Source organism: Emydura macquarii, unplaced genomic scaffold, assembly GCF_026122565.2.
Source record: "Emydura macquarii macquarii isolate MOO-44397 ecotype Brisbane River unplaced genomic scaffold, CSIRO-AGI_Emac_v2 contig_2422, whole genome shotgun sequence".
NCBI classification, from domain to species: Eukaryota; Metazoa; Chordata; order Testudines; family Chelidae; genus Emydura; species Emydura macquarii.
The window spans coordinates 15,552,364-15,574,607 of NW_027132559.1; the positions used below are offsets into that span (position 1 = coordinate 15,552,364).

General features: G+C 38.3%; 1 protein-coding gene across 1 annotated transcript in view; it reads right to left on the bottom strand.

The window, feature by feature from the left end:
- The window catches only part of CHN2 (chimerin 2), a 194,260-nt gene that overhangs the window by 78,576 nt on the left and 93,440 nt on the right, over positions 1-22,244 (bottom strand). Inside the window, exons 4-6 of the mRNA XM_067561989.1 lie at positions 17,428-17,459; positions 14,470-14,583; positions 12,086-12,371 (exon numbers count right to left, since the gene is read on the bottom strand). Coding sequence (XP_067418090.1) covers positions 12,086-12,371; positions 14,470-14,583; positions 17,428-17,459 — 432 coding nt within the window. The remainder of the gene's footprint in view (positions 1-12,085; positions 12,372-14,469; positions 14,584-17,427; positions 17,460-22,244) is intronic.

Genomic DNA, 22,244 nt, shown 5'->3' on the forward strand with positions numbered 1-22,244 from the left:
AAATAGTTGTACCTTCCTTTCACAGTGATATGAATTAAGGAGGGCAGATAAGTCTCCTTCACTTAGCTGTTTTGGACAGGTTATTTCTTTACATGTGCAACTCTTCAAAAAAGTAAAATAAATAAACTACAACGTCTGTGTGTGTGACGGCCCTCACTGTTTAAGTAAACACTGGGGGCTGGATTCTTGCATGAGATGATTACCATACACATCTTTAATCAGAGTATGTTTAAATAGCTAAATGTTAATTTAGAACCAACTTCAAGGTTGAACGGTAACCTTAAGGTCAAAGCAAGGTACTATGTGGTTGTGTTGATTCTTGTTTGCCAAAGCATTATATTTTAAGTGGGGTCAATTATGAGCAAAATAAGCTACATGGAGGGATGAAAGTTAGTAAAAACTTAACGGAGCCACAACTCCAATTAATCATTAATCTGTACTATCTGTGGTGCTAACAGGCAAGCACCTATCAGCATCAACTGATAAATAAATTGAGCAGTAGCAAAGGCCATGAAAACTCTTAAATAAAGCTGCCATCTTGTGTTTAATTGGTGCAATTACATTCATAAACCATGCTTGCAGTGTTGTAGCCATGTTGGTCTCAGGATTATGAGACAGACAAGGTAGAGGAAGTAATATCTTGTATTGGACCAATTTCCGTTGGTGAAAGAGACAAATTTCCAGGCTCCACAGACCTGAAGAAGAGCTCTGTGGAGCCCAAAAGCATGCCTCTCTCACCAACAGAAGTTGGTTCAATAAAAGATTACCTCACCCACCTAGTCTCATTCATAAGTCATCTCAGTTGACTCTTACAAAAATAGTCCATAGGAGGTTCAGTCTTGTGCATCATGTGGGAATTAGTAAATTTATCTAGAAATACTTTTATGCTGTTATCAAAATTTGGACTCCTTGCTCACCGTTTTCCTCTCTGGATGCCCACTGCAACTGTTTGGCTCCTTCCTAAAGACTGACTGAGTTGCACTGCACCTCTTCTGAATAGTCAGTCCAAACTCCCCCAATCTAGCCTTCTCTTCCCAGGCCAAAAGTTGTGGCTAACAATTTTAAAAGACTCTTTAAAAAATATGACTGACCAATTACGGCAGTAGGGTCTCTGGTGTTTGCACTTCGAAAAGTAAGAATCCTAAAGAATCTGGATGTAACTAATAAAAAGGCTGGGTATTATGAGATGGTCACTTATACTATGAGTTAAATTGTGTCCATCTGTACAGGGATGTATAGGGGGAGGGAAGGAGACAGAAGAATCAAGGAACTTCTCCCCACTTCTTTGACCCTGAACAAGGGTCAGGCACAATCATTTTCAGAAACAGAAGCACTGCTCCTGGCTGTGGCAGCCCCAGCCGTCTCAAAGGGAGTGACCAGGTACCATGGTGACAGGCAGTGGTATAAGAACTTAGATGGATGGAAGGAAGGACAGTTAGATAGGCAAGGGGCCTTTCGAAGAGTGACCTTGAGTGTTTGTCTCCGAGTGTTTGACCTTGAGTGTTTGTCTATCTAGCCAGTATCCTCCTGGGTGTGCTGCTCCAGCATTCTTCCTCTGCACTCCAATACCCCACCCCACAGTGGCATGTGGCCCAAACACTACTATCTGTCCCCATACATATAAAAGGGCAGACAGATCTTGACTAGACCAATCCAAGTAGTAGAGATATTGCATAGTATGTGTGTGGCCTGGCCCATACTCTAATGCATAAAATCTAGCAAATTAGCCATTGCTTCTGCATAATTATACTGATCAGGAGGAGACACTCAGAGTGTTGTGGATAGTTTATGAATTTCCAGAGATTACACACACCATGCACACAGAACGATGTGATTCAGGTTTCTAGTTATATTGCATCTGCTTCATTCTTTTCATTCACTGGTTTTGTAATTCTATCAAAAATAACTCCAAAACAATCAAGTCTGACTGGCAATATTTATTTTTTTTATAAACCCATGCTGCTCTGTTATTCTATAGGGCTGACAGTTTTAAAAAACACAGCTCTGTTATTCTATAGGGCTGACAGTTTTAAAAAACAGAAGCCTATAGGATAGGATACCTAATTATTTTTTCTTTTAATGTTACTTTTTCTTAAGGAAGAAGAATAAGCCTCACACAGAACAGTAAACAACAGGTTTACTCCTTTCCTTTCTGAAAACTGGTACTGTTTTGTTTTTCTTGTACTTTTACTTTTCACTCCATCATTTCCTCTTTTCCCAAGCTTTATCAATGGTTGTTTAAGGCACCCTGAGTTAGGAGGGGAGGGGGGAAAAAGCCTCAGTTCACAATATGATGGACTAGACATGCATTTTTTAGGACCAAAAATCATGACATCTTGCAGGTGGTGGAATGAATGTCAATATGGCAAGACTCCCTGGAAAGTCAAAATTAAAGGTCACACAGTTTAAGAATATTCAAAAGTAACTGCACAGGAGTTGGATTAGGGAGAACATTATATTGAGATACTTACAGAACAGCCAAATAAGTTATGACAATAAAAGTCACTGGCAATATTTGCTTTCAAAATAAATTCTAAAATATCTAAATGTTAGCCATTGTTCAAATATGCTCATTTGACATTAGTGCTAGAACCTCAGTTGGTGGAAATTGGGGTAGCTCTAATGATTTTAATGAAACTATGCCAATTTACACCAGCTGAAGATCTGCCCTAAATCTGAATAAGCAGCAGTTCAGGGACACTTGTAAAAGTTTAGTGAATAGTCATATACAATATCCCAGAGATTCATGCAGAATACTCTAATATGGATTTTTAACTATGCAGCGGCATTTTATTTTCCGGTGACTAAGCAAATGCAATGTTTAAGCTGCAGACTGCTGCCCCAGTGCATGTCACCCCTGTCATTATGGGAATTAGCGTATACAATTTTTAATAGCGCCAAACCATTTACAATTCATACCAGTCAAGACTAAAACCTCATGTATGCGTTTTATTTTAAAATCATCAATGTAGGTATATTTGCATGTAATGTACATTTCACTTTTTGAGGAATCTTTTTAATCACTCATGTTTGAAACAGAAAAAAGGCCAAAATGATAAGATCAATAAATGTGTTCAATAGAGGATTGAGGCAGATACGGTTCTGGTATTTGAGGAGGTAAATAATGTCCAATGGAGTTGTGTTTAGAAGCTTTAAAAAGAAACCCCAACATTGTAAATGTCATGTATCAGTTTACTTATAGGATTATTTTGACTTCAGGAAATATCCATCAACAGCTGATTTGTTTAGGTATGGAAGATGCACCTCATTTGCATGATCTGATTAAGTGCTTTTAAAGATAGTGTTAGGAAAGACTTTTATAAAAACAACATAGATACCTTTACAAGCACATACCCACCTGTTGGGCCTGATCCAAGGCCCAAAGAAATCAGTGGGAATCTTTCCATTAATTTCAATGGGCACAGGAACAGGCTTATTATCATTTTGTTGTATCAGCTTTGTGAATGGGTGTTGCACATAAAGTAAAATATTAATTTTCCTAGAACTTGCACAGTGACCGAAGGAATAATCACAGCACTGATGCAGATTAAGGCAAGAGAGAGAAACCCTTCATTGACATCTATAAACCAGCAAAATAAAAACAGCAGCTCATTTCATTGTTATGCAGAGAGTAACAAGTTAGGTTAACAGCTCAGAGAAGTAACACAAATAAATAATGCACAATGAAGTCTCTTTTCTTGTTGATGCTCTTAAGTTCCATCACTGTTAATATGAGGGCCCTTTTCAGTTCTCCACAGACTCGGACTTTTGCCTGATTAAAGAGCGCTGAAGAGGGCTTCAAGGAAACTTCCTGTCTGGCTATGTGCATGCAGAAGAGGGGGACAATGAAAAGAAATACTATGCACAACTTTAAGTAAGGCCACAGAAAATATACCATTTTTTACCAGAAAACAAAACAAGGAAAATGAAAAACCAAGATGTTTATATTAAAGACAAAAAACAATTAACTATCCAGTTGTGGAATCAGGAAGTTTTAGTTTTCAAGAAGGCATTATCTTGATGATAGTGAAAATATAAAATGACTTGCTAAAATTAATATACCCTTAAAACTACTGCATGCATATCCCCTTTTTACACCCTACAATATAATGTGAAAGGAGAATCTAGCTAGATTCAACATTAAATGTAAAAAAATACGTATAGAAAGATTAAGGTTGAATGATCAAGCGCTCAAATCAGGAAATGTTATAACTAGGGCTGCATGATCATATACTGTATTATTTCTCAACTAGTATATCTATTTTTTCTGCAGCCATAGATGTACATGTGTGGCATTTTGCAGTGCTGGGTACCAGTGTGTTTTTCTTTAGAATACTGTTGTTATAGGCAGAGCAGTAGATATGACTATAGTTAGGCAGAAGGAAAGACAACTTAACCCACCCTCCAAACATCATCATTTGTTTTCTGATGTGTAAACTCCTGGCAGCCACATACATTTTGTCTCTGTATACAACAATAATATTCTCTTTCTTAGGGCTGGTCTACACTAGAGAGTTTTGTTGACAAAGGTCAGTGGAGGTGTACAGACTAAAATGCTCCTCCCATCAATGTAACTCCCCTGCTATGCCGACATAATAAAACCACCTCAATGTGTAGGACTTTTGTTAGCTTAGTTAGGGTGATACAGTGTCAATGTAGACACTACCTCCTTTACATTAGCGATGGGGCTGTCATTCTTGTCAATTTTACTGCTCTGCTGGAGCAAAATTGACAAGAAAGCCCCCCCTAAGAGCTGAGCAGCTGGTCTCCGCTCCTGCTTGGGCGCTGGGCAAGAAGCCCGGGTGCCTGGATCCTGCTCCCAGCTGGGAGTGGGGCAAGAAACCCAGGCCCTTCTCCACCCACTCCCCGCAGGGAGCCGGGGCAGCCTTATCAACTTATTTTTCTAGTGTAGACAAGGCCTTATTCATTAGGTCTCAGAAGAACAGTACTAAAAATAATGGGCAATATGCAGCTGAAAGTATCTGTGTAAGGGTTTTATACTGCCACTCATCACTGAGGTAACTGAGCATTCTCCATGTAAAAATCAATAGCAATAGTAAAGTCCCTAGTGCTGGACTCAAATAACTAATGCTAATCTGGCCCAGGGCCTGCAAAGAGATTTGCATCGACAGGCTCTTCTGCAAGGGTGACCAGATGTCCCAATTTTATAGGGACAATCCCAATATTCAGGGCTTTTTCTTATATGGGCGCCTATTACCCCCAACCCTCAGTCCCTATTTTTCACACTTATCTGGTCACCCTACTTTCCGCTCAGATGGGGACCCTTTAACTTGTCTAAGGTTCTGATCCTGCAAAGATCATTATTCATGTAAGCATTATGTGTTGAAATGGTTGTAGTGTTGATGAGACATAAATATTTGTAGAAGCTAGTGAATGCAATCACACCCACAGGAGCAGCTCTTATGAGAGTAGGGAGTGAGGACCTTCTCATCTCAGGTTTGATTCTTCTTTGACCCACACTTTGTGAAGTGCTTTACACCTGTGCAGAGTGAATGTCAAACAAAGCCGTTGTAAATTTGGTAGAATTTTGCACCCACTTTCCGTTGGAGGAATATGAAAGACAATGGAGAATAATGTGAGTGAGATTTAAGAGCTGGGATGCAGGATAAACTGGATGAAGGTGAGTTTGAAGATTGACCTCAAAAACTGGAATTTTGATAGATTTTAGTCTTATACCTGAGAGTGGTAGTTTAGGAGCTTCATAATTCAAAGCTAACTAGTAGCTACATTTATGCAGAACATATTTTTAAGTGATCTTTTCTCTCTCTCACAATTTCATGACATTAATTTGAGTCAATATTAATTTATACACTGATTTCTTCTGCACAGGAGATATCTATCAACTTCTCAGTATTGTTAGATTAATATACTGTACATATCTTATAATTCATCTGTTTTTGTTTTGCTCATAACATATAAATTAGTTCTCTATATATTTTACAAGATCAACAAACATTATTTTAAAAATTAGAGAAATTGTCTTTATTCACACTGTTACCAGATTTTCATTTCTTCATCAATTGTCACAGTATCTAAGACAAAGCAACATTCCCCAAATTGCCTCCGAACCTTTTGGAAGTTGTGACAGATTCAGATAGATATCTCCTCCCTCCTGTGCAATTCTGTAAAGATCCCTCCCTCTCTGTCTTTTGAAGATTCTTTTGTGGCCCCAGGTTAGCAGCACAGTTCAAATCTTACATAGGCAGTGGGCGGGCCCTGTTAGAGACATGCAGCACACTCTGGGACACTTCTGAAAGGAAATTTTCAATGTACATGAAATACTATCTGGACTTCTGTCGCAGCAGAGAAGCTAGATACTAGACACACACAAAAAAGTGGAAAGATGGGGTGGAGAAGCTTTCAAAAGGATCAACTGAGCTTTGAATAATAATCCAAATGTGTGGATGCTTGTGTAATCAGAACCAAACCAGAGATTTCCAAAGTTTGACTGTCTTCAGCTAATTCTGATTTATAGTAATGAAATGTTGTGACCTCAATGAGATCTAGTTCCATAATCTGATTACATCTAAAATGAAATGCCATTTGAGAACAATATACCTTGGTCTCAGAGTATCTTATTCTTTTCTGTGGGAAGATGTGTAAGAGCAGCATGACTAACTACTACAACAGCACCCATTACTTTTTCCAGCAAAATTATTCTTTTTTTATCATCTGTTCCTGAATAGGAACAATTTTCTGATCTGTCTGATTATTATTTTCATGGGATTGTTTTAACTGAGGTAATCGAAGACCTTCCAGACTCGATCAGATAATTGTAATTTCAGCTCTTTATCTGCAGTATTAATTCGGGGCTCTATCATTTGCACGTAAATGCTTGGTACTTGCTTCCAGCAAAAAGGGTAAAACAGGTTACTGTGTCAAGCAGCAATATTTCAGCTTCTACAAAACAGAACATCATCACAGACTGCTGCTATCCTGCTGTTTAACGCAGTCTCTGACCACAGTCCTCCATGATCTTTGTTCCAAATGCCAAGTTTTTCCTCATAGATTATCTGGGCTCCTTATTGTAACAAGCACATCTCACCAACTGCCTATAATCATAGGGCAGTCTGTGTAGGCATTCCATGATGGGACTCTACCAAACAAACAAACAATTTGTATGTTTGAATTGACTTATACCCACTGACCCTGATCCTACTTTCATTGAATTCAATGGGAGTATTGCCCCCAAGTTCAACAAAAGGAGGACTGGGCGCTGTGACTTTGCAGACACATTCTAATAATGCCTTCCTAAACTTTATTGTAGTTACTTACAGTTAGTCCTCCATCAAATAAATAGTTATAATTTAAAGAGATACCTAAACTTATTGCCATCATTTTGACATGCAAAATCTTTTGAAGATATTTTCCTAAATTTCATACCACCAGTACAATATTAGAGGGGGAAAATGTTCTCCTTGGTGGTAGTGTCCAGGGCACCTAACGGAGTCATAAAAACGGCCATGTTATCGTGGCAATACACAATTTCAGAACCACATATTTTACTAATGAATGACTACCGTAAATTTCTCTTTCAAATGAAGATTAATTGCTTATAGCAAGCAACACTTCTCTTCCTGCATTCATATTGTGAGCTGCTTATCTGCGTGGGTCTTGCTACTACATATTCTGCACTTGCCCCACATAAAAGTGTTTGATGAACAGGACAAATGAAGAATATAAAATTGCAATCCCCACAATGGACTGGAGAGGAGCTCTGGGTATGCTCAATTATATAATGTTCCAATAGGATTTGTTTTTTTTTTTTCATGCAATACCAGCTAAGTCCCTACTAAGTCTGAACATGTTAAAATGACTGTCACTATTACATATTTTGCTGAACCAGTATTTTGCAGAATTTACATCCCCGCATCTCTTTCATTCTTAAAACAGCATTTAATCTCCTTTTGGATTAAACATGTTTTAACCCACTCTAAATAAAATGTGGAGAGTGTATGACTACAAACCTTCCAGCTACCCACTTAGACAGAAAGAGGTTGGCATGATACTTAGTCATTATCAGGTAGCTCAAATGTTCTCTTGGGATTACTCCAAAAATGATCAGTAAATATATACAAACAAACAAAAAACTGCTTAATTTGGCACATGAAGCTCCTTCCTGTACTGCAATGGGCACGACTCCACTAATTACAACCTCCAAGAATCTACGTTATGGGAGTAGACAGATACCGCAGGCAATTCCAAGTCATTCTATTCAAATTTGTGCATCCTCTTTCTAGATAGTGCCTCTGTGACAACCTTCCATTGACCTACCCAAAGGGGAAAAGAACCTCTGGAATGACTGAGATGTTTAATAATTTCTGTTGTCAACACAGGACAAGAAAGAATGGATAGATCCCCTAAATGGTGTAACAAATCTACTAAAGAAATTAATGCCCTCAGCAACAGTTTCACAGCTTTTGGAAATGGTATCAATATGCAGTGAAATTTCACATCAAAAAAACCTAATCTGTAATATGAGTACTGGAGTTTACCCTGTACTGTGCCAAATTCTCAAGCCCTTTTGGGGAAATAAATGAAAGCCTCTCTTCACTATTTTCTTTCCTAGCATTAAGAAATGTTCAAAATATTCCAGACAGCCCATTCTATAAGACAGTTCAATTATTCAAAATTTTCATCTCATCTGTTTACTCCAAAATGCCAAAGAAAACTCACTTGTACAAAATTTAATCGTATCCACACACAAGTCATATAATTTACTGCATAGAAATGTGTCAGTCAGAATGTTACTTTAGTTCTTTCTGGCTGCCTTCATTTTATTAGTGCTTTGGGTGAAAGAGAAGGTTTTCATCTGTGACCAAGACATATGCCTTGCATCTATAATGCTGTGCAACAAACCCCAAACAAAAGCAAAATCTTTGGTACAACCAAGCATGAGCCATTACTTCCTCAAGAAATTTTCCTTGAAATTTTTTTTTTTTTTAGGTGTAGCATAGAAATACACAGAGCAACCCAAAGAGAATTTAGCATCTTATTATTATACTGCTATAAAAATAAACTCATATTTTGCTGTCTTATTTCACAGCCCAATCCCTTTTTTTATCAGGGGTCAGATTAGGAAAAAATAGGCAGTGGTATTCCTCCAAACTCCGCCCATCATCAAAGCTATGCCCATCAACTTGTCCAAATAATGTGGTGATGAGCAGATGCCACTGTGATAAATACTGTGTCTCAACAAATAGACAGAATAGAATAGGGGTGAACTGCCTCCATTAGAGATTAGATAGCAAATTAAAGTAGCCCTCCCTGGTGGAAACCTGTATGGAATGGTCATGGTGGAAATACTACCTGGTTTCCACCTAAGGATGAGCTCAAGTCCCCCATGTTGGGGGTCTCAGATTTAAAAAACACTGGCTGTATCTGTGGAGCACCTTATGGACATGCTTCAGGTCAAACAGACAGCAGGCACTGTTTTGCTGGAATAGCATCTCCTTAACCCCGATGTTCATGAAGCCCCCGTTCACCACCCATTGGCACTGGTGGCTCCTGCTCCTGACAGCAGGAAAAGGATTCTGGTAGCAGCTCCTCCTCCTGCTCCCTCTCAGTGGTAGCAGATCCCATTCCTATCCCCCCCCACCAGACAGCTCAGAGAGGTGCCAACAGGTGAATGGACATGTACTGGCCCAATTCAAGCCCTGCTGTTTATCCATTAGTCAGGAACCTGCCTGTTGCTAATGAAGGTCCCAACTTTGCAGGCATTTATTATTTGCCTGAAGCTACAAAAGTCCACGAATATTTATGGGATCAGGCCTAAGATCCCAAGCATTTCCATTATGGATACCCTTTGGGGACTTGGTAAGTAAGGAAAGTTTCTCCCCTTAGCACACAAAGGGATCAATCCAACCCCTACTGAAGTCAATGGGAGTCTTTCCATTAATTCCCCTGGGAGCTGGATCAGATCCATAGTCAGACAGTTTCAGATTTAGGTGCAAATTCATATTTAGGCATTTGAATCAGAGTAGCCCAATTTTCAGAGCTGCTAAGCAAGCATCATTCTGCACCTCTGAAAGGCCATTTTTATTTAGGTACCTTACCTTAATCACCCAAACTTGAAAAATTCAACCAAAATCCCAATGCAAAAGAGAATATTATCAATTATAAAGATAAGTAGATTAAAATAAAACCCTTTTAAGTGCTCCAGGGCATTGCAGCATATGAAAAATCACTGATATTCATAACAAAAATATGACAAGAATTGCAACTAAGATTAAACATTTTTAAATAGCTTTGGTCTTGTTTCTATACCATATTTCCATGTTTTCAAAAGTTAAGGAATGTGCCCAGGATTTAGGACTATAGTCATTACTGTTATTCCACTAATGGCAAATACTAATGTTTTAAAGTCACCATACTGTTTGTGAAATATATTTTTAACATAAAAGAAACTGCTAGTTTCCAGAGCATAATCTAGCAACCCATCACTAGGGGTGTTACTGACTCTCCCATACAGAGAAAATTCATATTGTACTAAACTATGCTTCTCATTACTCCTTGTACCTTCCTCCCCCCCACCCCCCCCCCCCAAAAATATATATATAAAAAAAGAGACTCTTGTACCTGATTTAGCAATAAAAAAACAGCTAGTGTCCAATCACAGGAATCAGCAGAATGAGCAAGACATCTGTCTATGTAATACCATCCCATATTTTAGAGAGACAAGGTGGGTGAGGTAATATCTTTTATTTGGACCAACTTCTGTTGTTCCTATATTTTGTTTTTTAAAACACCATCCAAGTGATTCCAAATACTATCAGTGTCACTGGATTTGTGTTGAAACAGAATCTGAATTAAGGTTTTTTTCACAATCCTGTTGTCCAAAGATCTTCTCCAGGCTGTGTTACTTTGCTAAAAACCAGCACTATTAATCCAACTCCTTTGCTACTGAGGATGACTATGTTTGGATGCCACTCCAGGTTATTCAAGAATAAGAGCTACTACTGAGAACAATTCCTAAACTGCTGTACTTTGCCTGTGTCTGTCCTGTTTTACTTTGTGTCGGAAATCCAAACCAGTACGTGTTCAGTCTATGCTGATATGTGAACCAGCATAGAAAGTTACTTGCCTGGAAATGTCTTTCAGTGGGATGGACAGAGGCATGAGGAAAACAATTTTCATTTGTGATACATGTTATCTTCCAGCAAGAACAGTTACTGCTTCCCAAATATCAGTTCTCTCACTGAACATTAAAATCATCTGAGTCAGGACGCAAAAGTCCTCCCACAAATGTGAATTAGCTAATTCACCAAAAACATCTGCATCAGGAAGAAAGTTTTGTTTGGGATATTTAGTGCACAGTCCACCTCGAAAAGTGAAAATCCACATGTCACTGCTTACAAGAGTGTTTATAATATATGGTGTAATTCTTAATCTCATGTTTCTACCTGGTTACTAAGTGGATGGAGTTCTCGAAGTATTAAGGCAGTAAGTTCTAGGTCACACATTACTGTAGCATATGGTCAGGTTAAGAGATGGCAAGAAAAATCCATTTTAACTCAGAAAAGAGAAGGAAAGAAGGCAAAGACAACACCCCACTTCAGACCCATTCACCAAAGGATTGGCAGAAAAGAGGAGCTTTTGTACCATGCACTGGAAGCTTACAAACTTGAGATCTGGTGAATGGCCAATGGGCACAAGTTCCACAGTCAGGGACCTGCCACTGAGAATGCCATGACTTTAGAATGCACATGGACAAGCGAACACCTCAGCTTATCTCAGTCCTCGTGATGGTGCATAAAGAAAGGCAGTTCTAAGGCAGTCAGGTCCCACACTGTATACATAAAATCATTTGTATTGGTAATGGATGGGAAGTTTTTATCATCTTTTCAAAAGCCCCAATTAAATAGTAATTTTGAGTACACATGACTGGTTACCAGCCAGTTAACAGGATAGAAACATTTCAGTGGCTCATGGACACTTTTTTAATGACAGCAAAATTAAGTTATTAATTATTATTAAAGAAACACTTGTTTCCTTTTAGATTTTCAAACCATTTTAAAAATAAAGAAAGTATTAGATTGATTGCCATCTAATACTGAATATTTACCTTTTCAACGGGTGTGTTTTCTTCACTTGTTACGCTAGCTTTTCTTGATTCAGTTTTTGTTTTGCTCAGCCTTCGGGATACTTTTTCTCTAAGCAGAGTAGCATATCCAATGTGTTCATAGATGGGGTTTGTGGTCATTTTGGAAATATATTCAGAGGCCTTGGTTTCTATATACAGTGTTATCAAGCCATCTGTTACCAAATCATGGATAGATTCAAACCTCTTCTCCCCCACGAAGTGCTTCCCATCATAGAAAAGCCTGTAGTTTAAGGTCTGATTACCAAACCTGCATTTTAAAAAAAAAAGACAGAAAGAGACTACATAATATCAAAACAATCAGGAGATAATCTTGCTGATTATACACACACTTTTTACGTCCTAATATGGAAATTCCATCCGTGTGGGTGAGCCACCCACAGAACCCCCATTATTCTCATGTGGATCTGACTGCAGGATTGAGGCCAGATAGTGTTTAACAAGAAAGCAGAAGCACCCAGAAATGTGCGCATTTAGTAAACAATGCTCATCTTGAGGGAGCTGGCACAACACATCAGAGGTATGCTTATACTGAGTGACAAAAGCCTATTCTGGAGTGTGCCTATAAAGAGGCTATTTATGGCATGTATAGTATATAGTTTTAAAAATTATATTAAAAAGAAAGCATCTCAAAATGTTTCTTTTTTCCACATCAAGGGTGAAATCCAGGCCTCACTGAAGTAAACAGAAGGTTTTTGTCATTGACGTCAGTGGGGTCAGCATTTCAGTCCAAATGTACATGTTTTCTTTGTTAAATGGTTTACAGGTTAAATAAGCTCCAAAAAGGTCTCTACATTTGTGCCGTAACTTTTTTTTTTCTTATAAATTCCCAATTTGCAAGCAAACTAATGTTTTTGAATCTACAAGCATTTACATATGTGAATTTGGAGATTAGGTTGAAAATCTAGCCCTAGAAGTTAGCAACTGAAGTATTCTATTACAACCACTATACATATATATCTATATTTAATAAGGACAATCAAATACTATAGTTTTCTTACCCTTTATTTTGTAATGCCTTGTTAAGAATCTTGAAAATCACCTGTTTTGGTCTTTTTCATTTGACAAACACTGCTATTCATTTCCTACACTTTTTACAAAGCAAGCACCACCAACTCTGGATTTTACTGATGGCCTTGTTTGTGCACCCATATAAATGGTCAGGATGATATTAGTACAATGTTCATAGCTCTGGGAAGTCTCTTCTAGGAAATTTTTGTTACAGACTTACGAAAGGGAGTATAAAATTAAAGACTCTTTTTGCAGGTCCCACAAAAATAGTAATGTTCTTAAAACTGCCTAATAACAATTTAAAATATTTATTTTGTGAAAGGTGACAGGATTTGAAGGATATTTCCCATCAAACTATAACAGTTTTAAGATGTACACAATTTTCCACGTAAGTAGCTTGAGGTTTCTTTAAAAAGAAAGATGCTAAGGTAAACTTTAGATTTCTAACAATTTTATTTAGATTCAATATATAAAAGGACCCTTATCCAAGGTTTCAGGCACCCGACCATCAATATTCACACAATCAAATGCAGCGGCATAAAAGTAATCATTCCACAGGAATTCAGCCAGCCATCTACAGACTCCTTTTTTCCACCCCATCATTGGAGGAGCACACCTTTTGCCTTCTAAGAAACTCAACCAAACAGATATCTTTTGCAGCATGCTGGAAGGTCACCAAATTCAGCCCAATCAGGGGAAGCTAGTTCTAGAGAACTGCAGCCTTCACAGAGGGCATCCTGCCAACTACCTCCCTCTCATTTATAGTGAGCGGGATCTAGTCATGTGCCCCTTCTGACCACAGTTGTGACAGTATGGGATGGGGAGAGAGGCAACACCTCAAGTTGGCCTGTTCCAGCTCATTTAGGGATTTGTAAGGCATAACAGAGACCTTAAACTCTACCCAGAGACCAATGAGCAAGCAGTGCAGATCCCGGAGCACTGATGTCATGAATTCCCAGTACGATGCCCTGCTCAATAAGCAAGCTACTGCATCCTGTACCAGCGTCAGTCTCAAAATGGTTTTAAGGAGTAGTCCCATGTACAAAGCACTGCAATAGTCTAAGCCTTAGGTAACAAAAGCATGTACAACAATGGCAAGATCTGCATCCAAAGGGAAAGGTCACAAACTCCTAGCCAAATGCAGACGGTAAAAAATTTGCTAGGCTACTGCAGTAATGTGACTGTGAAATAGCAGCTGGAAGTCTAAACTCACCCTTAGTTGCAAATCCTAGTAATTAAAGGCAGACAGTCACTCAATCAAAGGAACTGGTATTATCTCTGCCATCCCTTCCAAATATCTAGTTAATCTAGAAACGTTTTATTAAAACTGAGTTTACCTGAGAGCTAGAGTGTAGCATCCAGGTTGCCGCTGGCTCTCTCTGAGAATATATGCTCCTTCTACACCTCCAAGTAGTTCATCTGCCTGCTCCCGAGAAATAATCCCATGAAACCTGAGGGGAGAGATTTCAGCAATTTACAGAATAATCATAAGTAGAACTAAAACCACAAGAAATCATGGTTGAGTTAAGTAAGACGTATGTGATTAGTAGTAGATCGTAATGGGATAGCAATACCAAAAACTGCACCAGTGGAACAATCTGGGAACAACTTCAGGTCTCCACTTCCCTGTCTAACGGACATCAAGCTATCACACAGATGATGAGATTGAATTGAGAAATGGAGGGGCAAAGAGAAAATGTTGTTCACCATATGAGTAACTGCACTGGATGATTTTAGAATAATATCTTTGAGTTTGGCCCATGAAAGAAGCTGTGCACCTGCCTACCCCAGCTATAGGAAAACACTGTAGTCATGACCATCTGAATTTAGGCAAAGACCTTAGAGCAGTAAAAATAGTGGGAGAATCTTCAAGTTCTTACCAGCACAATACTTGGCAGCTCAAGGAGCAGGAACAATTAGACACAGAAGAACACAAAAAAAAGTATTATGGCCCAATGCAGTTCCCACTGAAGTCAATGGGAGAGTGTCAACTTCAACCAACTCTACTCTCTTGAAGTTCTCTAGAATTTCAAATTTCAATAAAATAAAATGTCAACAAAAAGGGAAACATTTTTACAATACTCTCCCCCTCCCCCCACACCGTCTCATAGACTTTAAGGCCAGAAGGAACCATCATAATAAATTAGTCTGACCTCCTGCACACAATTGGGCACCCACCCACTTTTGTGGCAGACCCATAACCTCTGACGGATATCCTCAAAACTTGATTTAAAGACTGCAAGTTACAGAGACTCCATCATTTATTCTAGTTCAAACCAGCAAGTGACTTGTGTCCTACGCTGAAGAGGAAGGCAGAAGAAACCCCAGGTCACTGCCAATCTGACCTGGGGGCAAATTCCCTTCCGACCCCAAATATGGCGATCAGTTAGACTCCAAGCGTTTTTGTTTTTTTTTAAAGCCAGCTCTAGGAAGCAGGACGATCAGGCCTGGAGTTTCCTATGATGGTTACTTTATATGAGAGGAATGAAATGAGAGCAGTAATGACAGCACTTGAAAATAAAACAAGATAAATTAAAATGAATGCAAGTATTCTAAATAGTATCCTTATTACAAATCTTCCTTTGTTGTTTATATCTATGGTTTTAAAAAATGTGAGGATATCTGCAGTGCATCTTTACATGTGTGGCAGAAAGTCAGGCAGGCAGGTGCAGGTGAAGGTTCTACTCAGATGCTCTATAGTAGAGAAATAGCTCCAGAGTAGCCTTAGGGATAACATTGTTTTCCTTATTTCAGTAAAGTTCCTTGGCCAGTTTCTGAAGAAAGTGACACTGTGATTCATTCCCGCATGATCAAAGGAAGTGGCCCTATGACAAACAGCTGACTTTATAGTGATCAGTACACTTCAGCTATGACCTTTAAAGAAGGACAAAATACAGTCTTTAGAGTAGTTTAAATACTACGTTGCGCATATATTTTGCTAGATGATTCACTAAACCTTTTCTTGGAGCTTATAGAAGCTTTTGTTTTACATGCTGCTGCCTAAAAATACAATAAATACGTTAAAAGCTACTAGCCTTAAGCACTCTTTTTTCTGACATAATATGTCGGAAATGGTAGGCTTAAAATGCTGCCTCTGGTTTGGTAGGGAAAGAACAAGAAAAACATTTTAGATGTAAGGAGAACTGAACATCAATTGCACTTAAGTCATTTTTTCATGCTGAATACATGTTGGAAGCATTAGGTTTTAAATGATCTTTCCAAAACATTACTAGACATGCTTCCTTTTTTAAAATGATATGATTGGTTTGGACTTTCCCACTGTGCGGATGAATCACAGATATTTTCTACTACAACCAATTACAATGAGTATCTCTAAAATTACACAATTTAAATTAATCTTTATTAATAAATTCACTGTCATTAATGCCAAAGTCCAATTAACAAATATGAGTTCAGGCTTTTAGTTTTCTCTTGGCTCTTAGCTGTAATACAAAAAATCAACGGATTTATTGGACAAAACATAATGATAAATGATTTTAAAAGTTCTAAGCTAGAAAGCATGGTGGTTCAATTATCTAGGTGCTGTCTTTCAAACTCTGCTGTACTCAAGCAGCTATGACTGAATTCTCTACTGTCACAGTTTATATTTAAAAAATGCAACTATAATAATTAGGAGAAAGCTGCTGGCTCTTTGATAGTTTGATAGCTGCTGTGCCCTGGGTGTGAAAAAAAATAAAATATGAAATTATATAGTTTATCTTGCAATAAGGATTAACAGCAGGCCTCATAAAAGTACTGTATTAAAGGGCAAATGCTAGTAAGGCAGCATTTAGACCTTAAGCAGTTTCATACTCTCACTGACAGTGTAGTACTGGGTATCAGTGAGAATAAAGTACAGCAAACACACATCAAAAAGGAGGAAGAATCAGAGGAACAAGACTGAGAAAAACAGTAAAAATAAAAGAGGGTTAAAAGTTGCAACCAAAAAAAGATCAAGAAAGAATCAGAACCATTTTTCCAAAACTACCCCTGAATTTGTTTTTGGACAATATTCATGATTTTGCCCATCTCTAGTTGAAAATGCAGGCTAAAGTGATGGTACAGACCTTGCCTGGTTGGGCAACAATATTAAATCCATATGCAACTGGAATATTAGACATTCAAAACAATTACATTGCTAGGACTATGGAAAGTTAAACAAAATATTTTGTCAGAACACCTCTATTATGCTATTGTTGATTATTTCTGTATTAGTAATTTCAAAAAGGAATGTGTGACACATCATCAAGTGATTAATTATGAAAGAATTAAAAATAAAACAGTATAATACATACTCTCTTCCATAATATTTTGGTCTGTTCTCCACCTAAATTTAAAAAGAAAGAAAAATATTAAACACATACTCAGAATTACACCAGCAACATTAAAATTAAGGTCAAGCAAATGAAACACTGATCATCAATGAAGATTTCGGCATCAAATTCACAGCATATGCTTAAACTATCAAACACTGCAGATTTAAAAAAGATAACTTAAACGAGTGCACCATGATACATGAAGTTGTGTTAATCTGAAGTTATAGTACACAGAGAACATATGACAGTGTAAAATAAAATTAAACATACAAATAAGCAGTTTTATTTTCATGGATTTGTGATGACTATAAAAATAGTGAATGGTGAAACAAATGGAGCAATGTGAGTCAACTGTATTAGTTGTGATCAAACAGATGAAGAATAATTTACCAATTTTTTCTCCAATCTATTATTTATACTACATAACAAGACTATTTTTGTCCTGTGCTGTTTTTCAAACACTGTTGCCTAGAAATGGCAAATGTCTAAAGCTAAAGAATGTAATGTTCTCAGGAGATTTTAAAAAGACCAACAAAACAAAACATCCATCAGTGTTTATGGATTTAATTCTGATCTGAAATTCCTCAAGTCTCAGCAAAGTATGAGCCTGATCCAAAGTACACTGAAGTCAGTGGAAAGACTTCCAATTATTTGAAATGGCTTTGGACCAAGCCCTATTAGAGTAACATGCCTATACTCAAACGTCAGATATTCTGACATGTTGGTTTATCAATCAGGCCTCAATCTGCCATGAACTCTGAGTTGGGGTGCCTTAATTTATCTAAAGCCTTTGTGTTAATTGTTTGTATTGTTTAATTGCCTGTTTTAGCTTAATTATTACATAGTCTCAATTTCAGCATGTGATCCACAGACAACTGCATGGTGGCTCTTCATAAGGAGACGGATCAGATTTCTGTTCTGACTTTCATTGCCAATTGTAAAGAAACTGGTTTGGTATTACTCTATGTGAGTGTTCCACTGTGTAGTATATGCTAGGTATTGAGTACAAGAAAAAAGTGACAAAGTTAAACATCAATCATAAGGAATCAAAGTTCATCAAATCATCAACATTTGTTAAACACAGACAAAAAGAACAGATCTACAAAATAGCTTATCTTGGACTTTGCGGAGACAAAAGAAATATGAGGCAGCCTAAGAAGCACTAGATAACACTAAAGTACATACTCATTTTCCAGCAGTTTACAAGTGAAACAAATACTAAACCAGCAGGGGGCACCTCTTTCCAAAGTTTACTATAAGGTTTTTATTTAAAGTTTGCTCAACATTTATAGGAAAATATGTGCTTTTGGAATATTAATTTATAAAATGTCAAATTTGTAATGCCCACTTATTACCTGAATGTATGTATAGTGTGTTTTTAGGACAATCCCTAAGGATATTTTATATAGCTGGAATTTTTTTTACGACTGGCACTATAATTTCTCTCCAGCTATGATCTATAGCTGTAGCCTTTGATACTGCCCTATTATATGGCACTAAAAGTACAATTGGAACCAGAATGTAGGCTTGTAAACTTAAAATAAAATCAAATAAACTCTCTCTACTTTTTTTTAAAAATGAGCTTTGTGTGCACCTGAGGCAGATACCATACTTCCAAATTACAAAAATATGAAATTACGGAAAAAGTAATTTTCTACTGGTGCAATAATCCAAACATTGTGCTGTAAACTGAGACATCTGACCTAAGGTCAGGGAGGCTGGGCATCTCTCAGACATGATATAAAGAAATTACTATCAGTTGTGCCCCTTTTAGGACCTGATCCAAAGCACATTGAAGTCGATGGGAGTCTTTCCATGGACTTCAGTGGGCTTTAGATCAGGACTTTATTGCACTTCCTTTCAACAGTCCAACAACAGTAGCAGTATCAAGCCCTTGAATCTCCTGCCTCGGAACAGTAAAGAGCTATAATAGAGCACAGTAACACTTTGGATATTTGAGAAGCAGGAACAAAAGAAAGAGAATAATATTGTACACTGAATATAGAGCAAAATCTGAAGCACTTCTGAACACAGGTTTTCAATTTCTGGATACATGCATGCATACCTTGTGTAAAACAATGGATGGTCAGAGAATTTTTAGCTGGATTGCCAGTTAAATTTTTGGTTTTAACTTTCCTAGCTCATTTCTGATGAGATTGCAGAGAGGGGTTAAATGAAAGGGAAAGAAAAGAGTGGGAGGGAGGCATTGCCCTTATTAAGTTAAAGTAAGCAGTAAAATACAAAAATGTGTAGGTGTTAGAGTTCCTTTTGTTAAATATTTACCATTCAAATCTGATCACATGAAACCCATCTATACATACATCTAAGCACAAAATTAGAGAAAAGTAAATCTTAAAGTAATGTAATCCTGTTAACGAGAGAAGGACAGCAATATATTTTGCATTTACATAGTGTAACAGATATGGCAATATCTTGCAATGTCTAGGTGAGATTAGGGTGACCAGATAGCAAATGTGAAAAATCAGGGCATGGGCAGGAGGTAATAGGCACCTATATAAGAAAAAGCCCTGAATATCAGGACTGTCCCTATAAAAATCAGGACATCTGGTCATCCTAGGTAAGATCTTACTGTATTAGGTTTACGTATCATTGTGGGCCAGGGACTGTATGTAATTCCACGTGGGAGAGTGACCACAGCTCCTCCAGGAACTAAGAACAACTTGGGGTGATTAGGCAAATTCACTTGGGTTGTAAAACTCCAGAGAAGTTCCACCATCTGGAGACACTTGCGTATACTAGTTCAAACTGGATTCTGCAGAGACCCACAGACAAAGAAAGGGCTTTTGGATAAATAGTCTGAGTTTAAACTCAGGGCCTGCTTTCTGATTCAGCATATGTACAGGACCTCCTGCCCACAGCAGACCCCTAATCCTTCCTGGGAAGGGTTGGAAGGACTTTGGTCAACTGAGGCCCCGTAAGACTGATGCGTGTCTTCTGGTGAGCTCTTAGCATGAATATAGTAACATTTGTTCTTATGTTTTCTCTGTAATGCTTTCACCTTAAGAATAAGTGTGCTTGCTTATATAGGGTTGTGTGGTAACTTGTGACTGCTGGCTACTACAGCTGTTCATAGCTTTCAAAGAGAAAGCAAAGTGCAGGACCCTGGTCTGTTTAGGCATTCTGGCTTCCTGGGAATAACACAGTGTAGTTAGAGAACTGTGCAGCATGGGAAAAACCCTGCTCAGAAAAGAAAGAAAGAAAGAAAGAAAGAGAGAGAGAGAGAGAGAGAGAGAGAGAGAGAGAGAGAGAGAGAGAGAGAGAGAGATTGGTCTTCACCCAAGAGAGATGATGGCTGAGGAGCTGGGAGCCTAGAATGGGCACCCTTGCTGGATCACGGAGGGGAAATACAGGTGCAGTTGCCCTGAACTATGATATATAGCACCTTTCATCTTGAAGTATCTTAATAAACCTATGAACTAGACTCTGATAATTTGCTACTCAACCTGAGTAAGGGTATCAGAATCTAGCCTCAGGTGCATGTGATACCACTGAATACAACCGCCTCTCAGGTGGCTGGTCAGCATGTCATGGACCATGATAATACTCACAAAAGTCTCATTCAACTGAAGCAGTGACAGTCTTTAGTTCATGAATGAAGCACTGCACCTAGTGATAAAGAGCCAGGCAGCTGTTGTGTTGAGCAGACACTAACTGGCATTTGCTGAGTTCTTATATAACTGGTGTGGGTGGCCTCTGGCACAATGACCAATACTGCATAAGCAATACTAATTCAATTACAAGCCCAGCCCAGGCTGCATGAGTTCCTTACAGCAGGCAGCACACTGCACAGAGGTGCAAGAAGGAAATTTTTGGCAAAGGATATGAGGGCAAACCCTAGGTTTTAAATGAAATCACACCTTTAAGGTTCTTACAGAGAAGCCAAAACCTCAGTTTATAAGGTCTCATCAGACCCACACAGAGTAACTGTCATGGTACTCAATTTATCTCAGAAGGATATAGGGCTGAGTCAACAAGGCTGAGGTTTTTATTTATTTTCAACTGTCTGTAGAAATTTAGGATCACGTTCAAGAATGTAACATAAACTAGAATGACAAAGTCAACTTAAAAATACCTTCACAAACCTCAACAGAAACTCAACTTCTTCCAGACCATTCCTTTAGACAGGAATCTGGATAGAGAGATATTGCAACATATCTTAAAGGTCCACAAACTCAGGTTCCATCAAACCAGTGATGAAATTCCATTGCGGAGATGATGGTCTAGCCCCAGAAAAAGTTCTACCACAGCTATATCAATCTATGGCCTATCACTGAGAAGATCCCCTTTAATTTCAACTGCCAGGAGTAAGCATGAAGAGACGTGGGGTTTCAAGATAACCAAGCCCTAATCATATTAGATTTTATAGATCAAAATCAACACCTTGACTTACACCTGAAAACAAACAGTGCAGTCTATGGAGCACAGGTTTAACACTGTTCAAGGAAGCTTGTAGTCATATTTTGTACTAGCTGAAGTTTCTTCATGAACTTCAGGGGAAGTTCCATAGATCTCAGTGAGCAAGACTGACAAACTCAGTCAGGGGTTACATTTCCTCACATGCTGTGCATGAGCCCAAAATAAATAAACTCACTTCGAGGACAGTTCTGCTTACTTGGACTTCACAGATACCTGGTAGAGAACAAAGCTTTCACCATCTCCTCTGCAGCCATGTAGGAAGGTGCTGTGGCCTCCTCCGGGGTCAGGACCTGAGGAAGGGCCGCAGTGACTGGGGTGGACAAGGGAGAGCCCCACAGAGCAGCCTGGCCGACAACCAA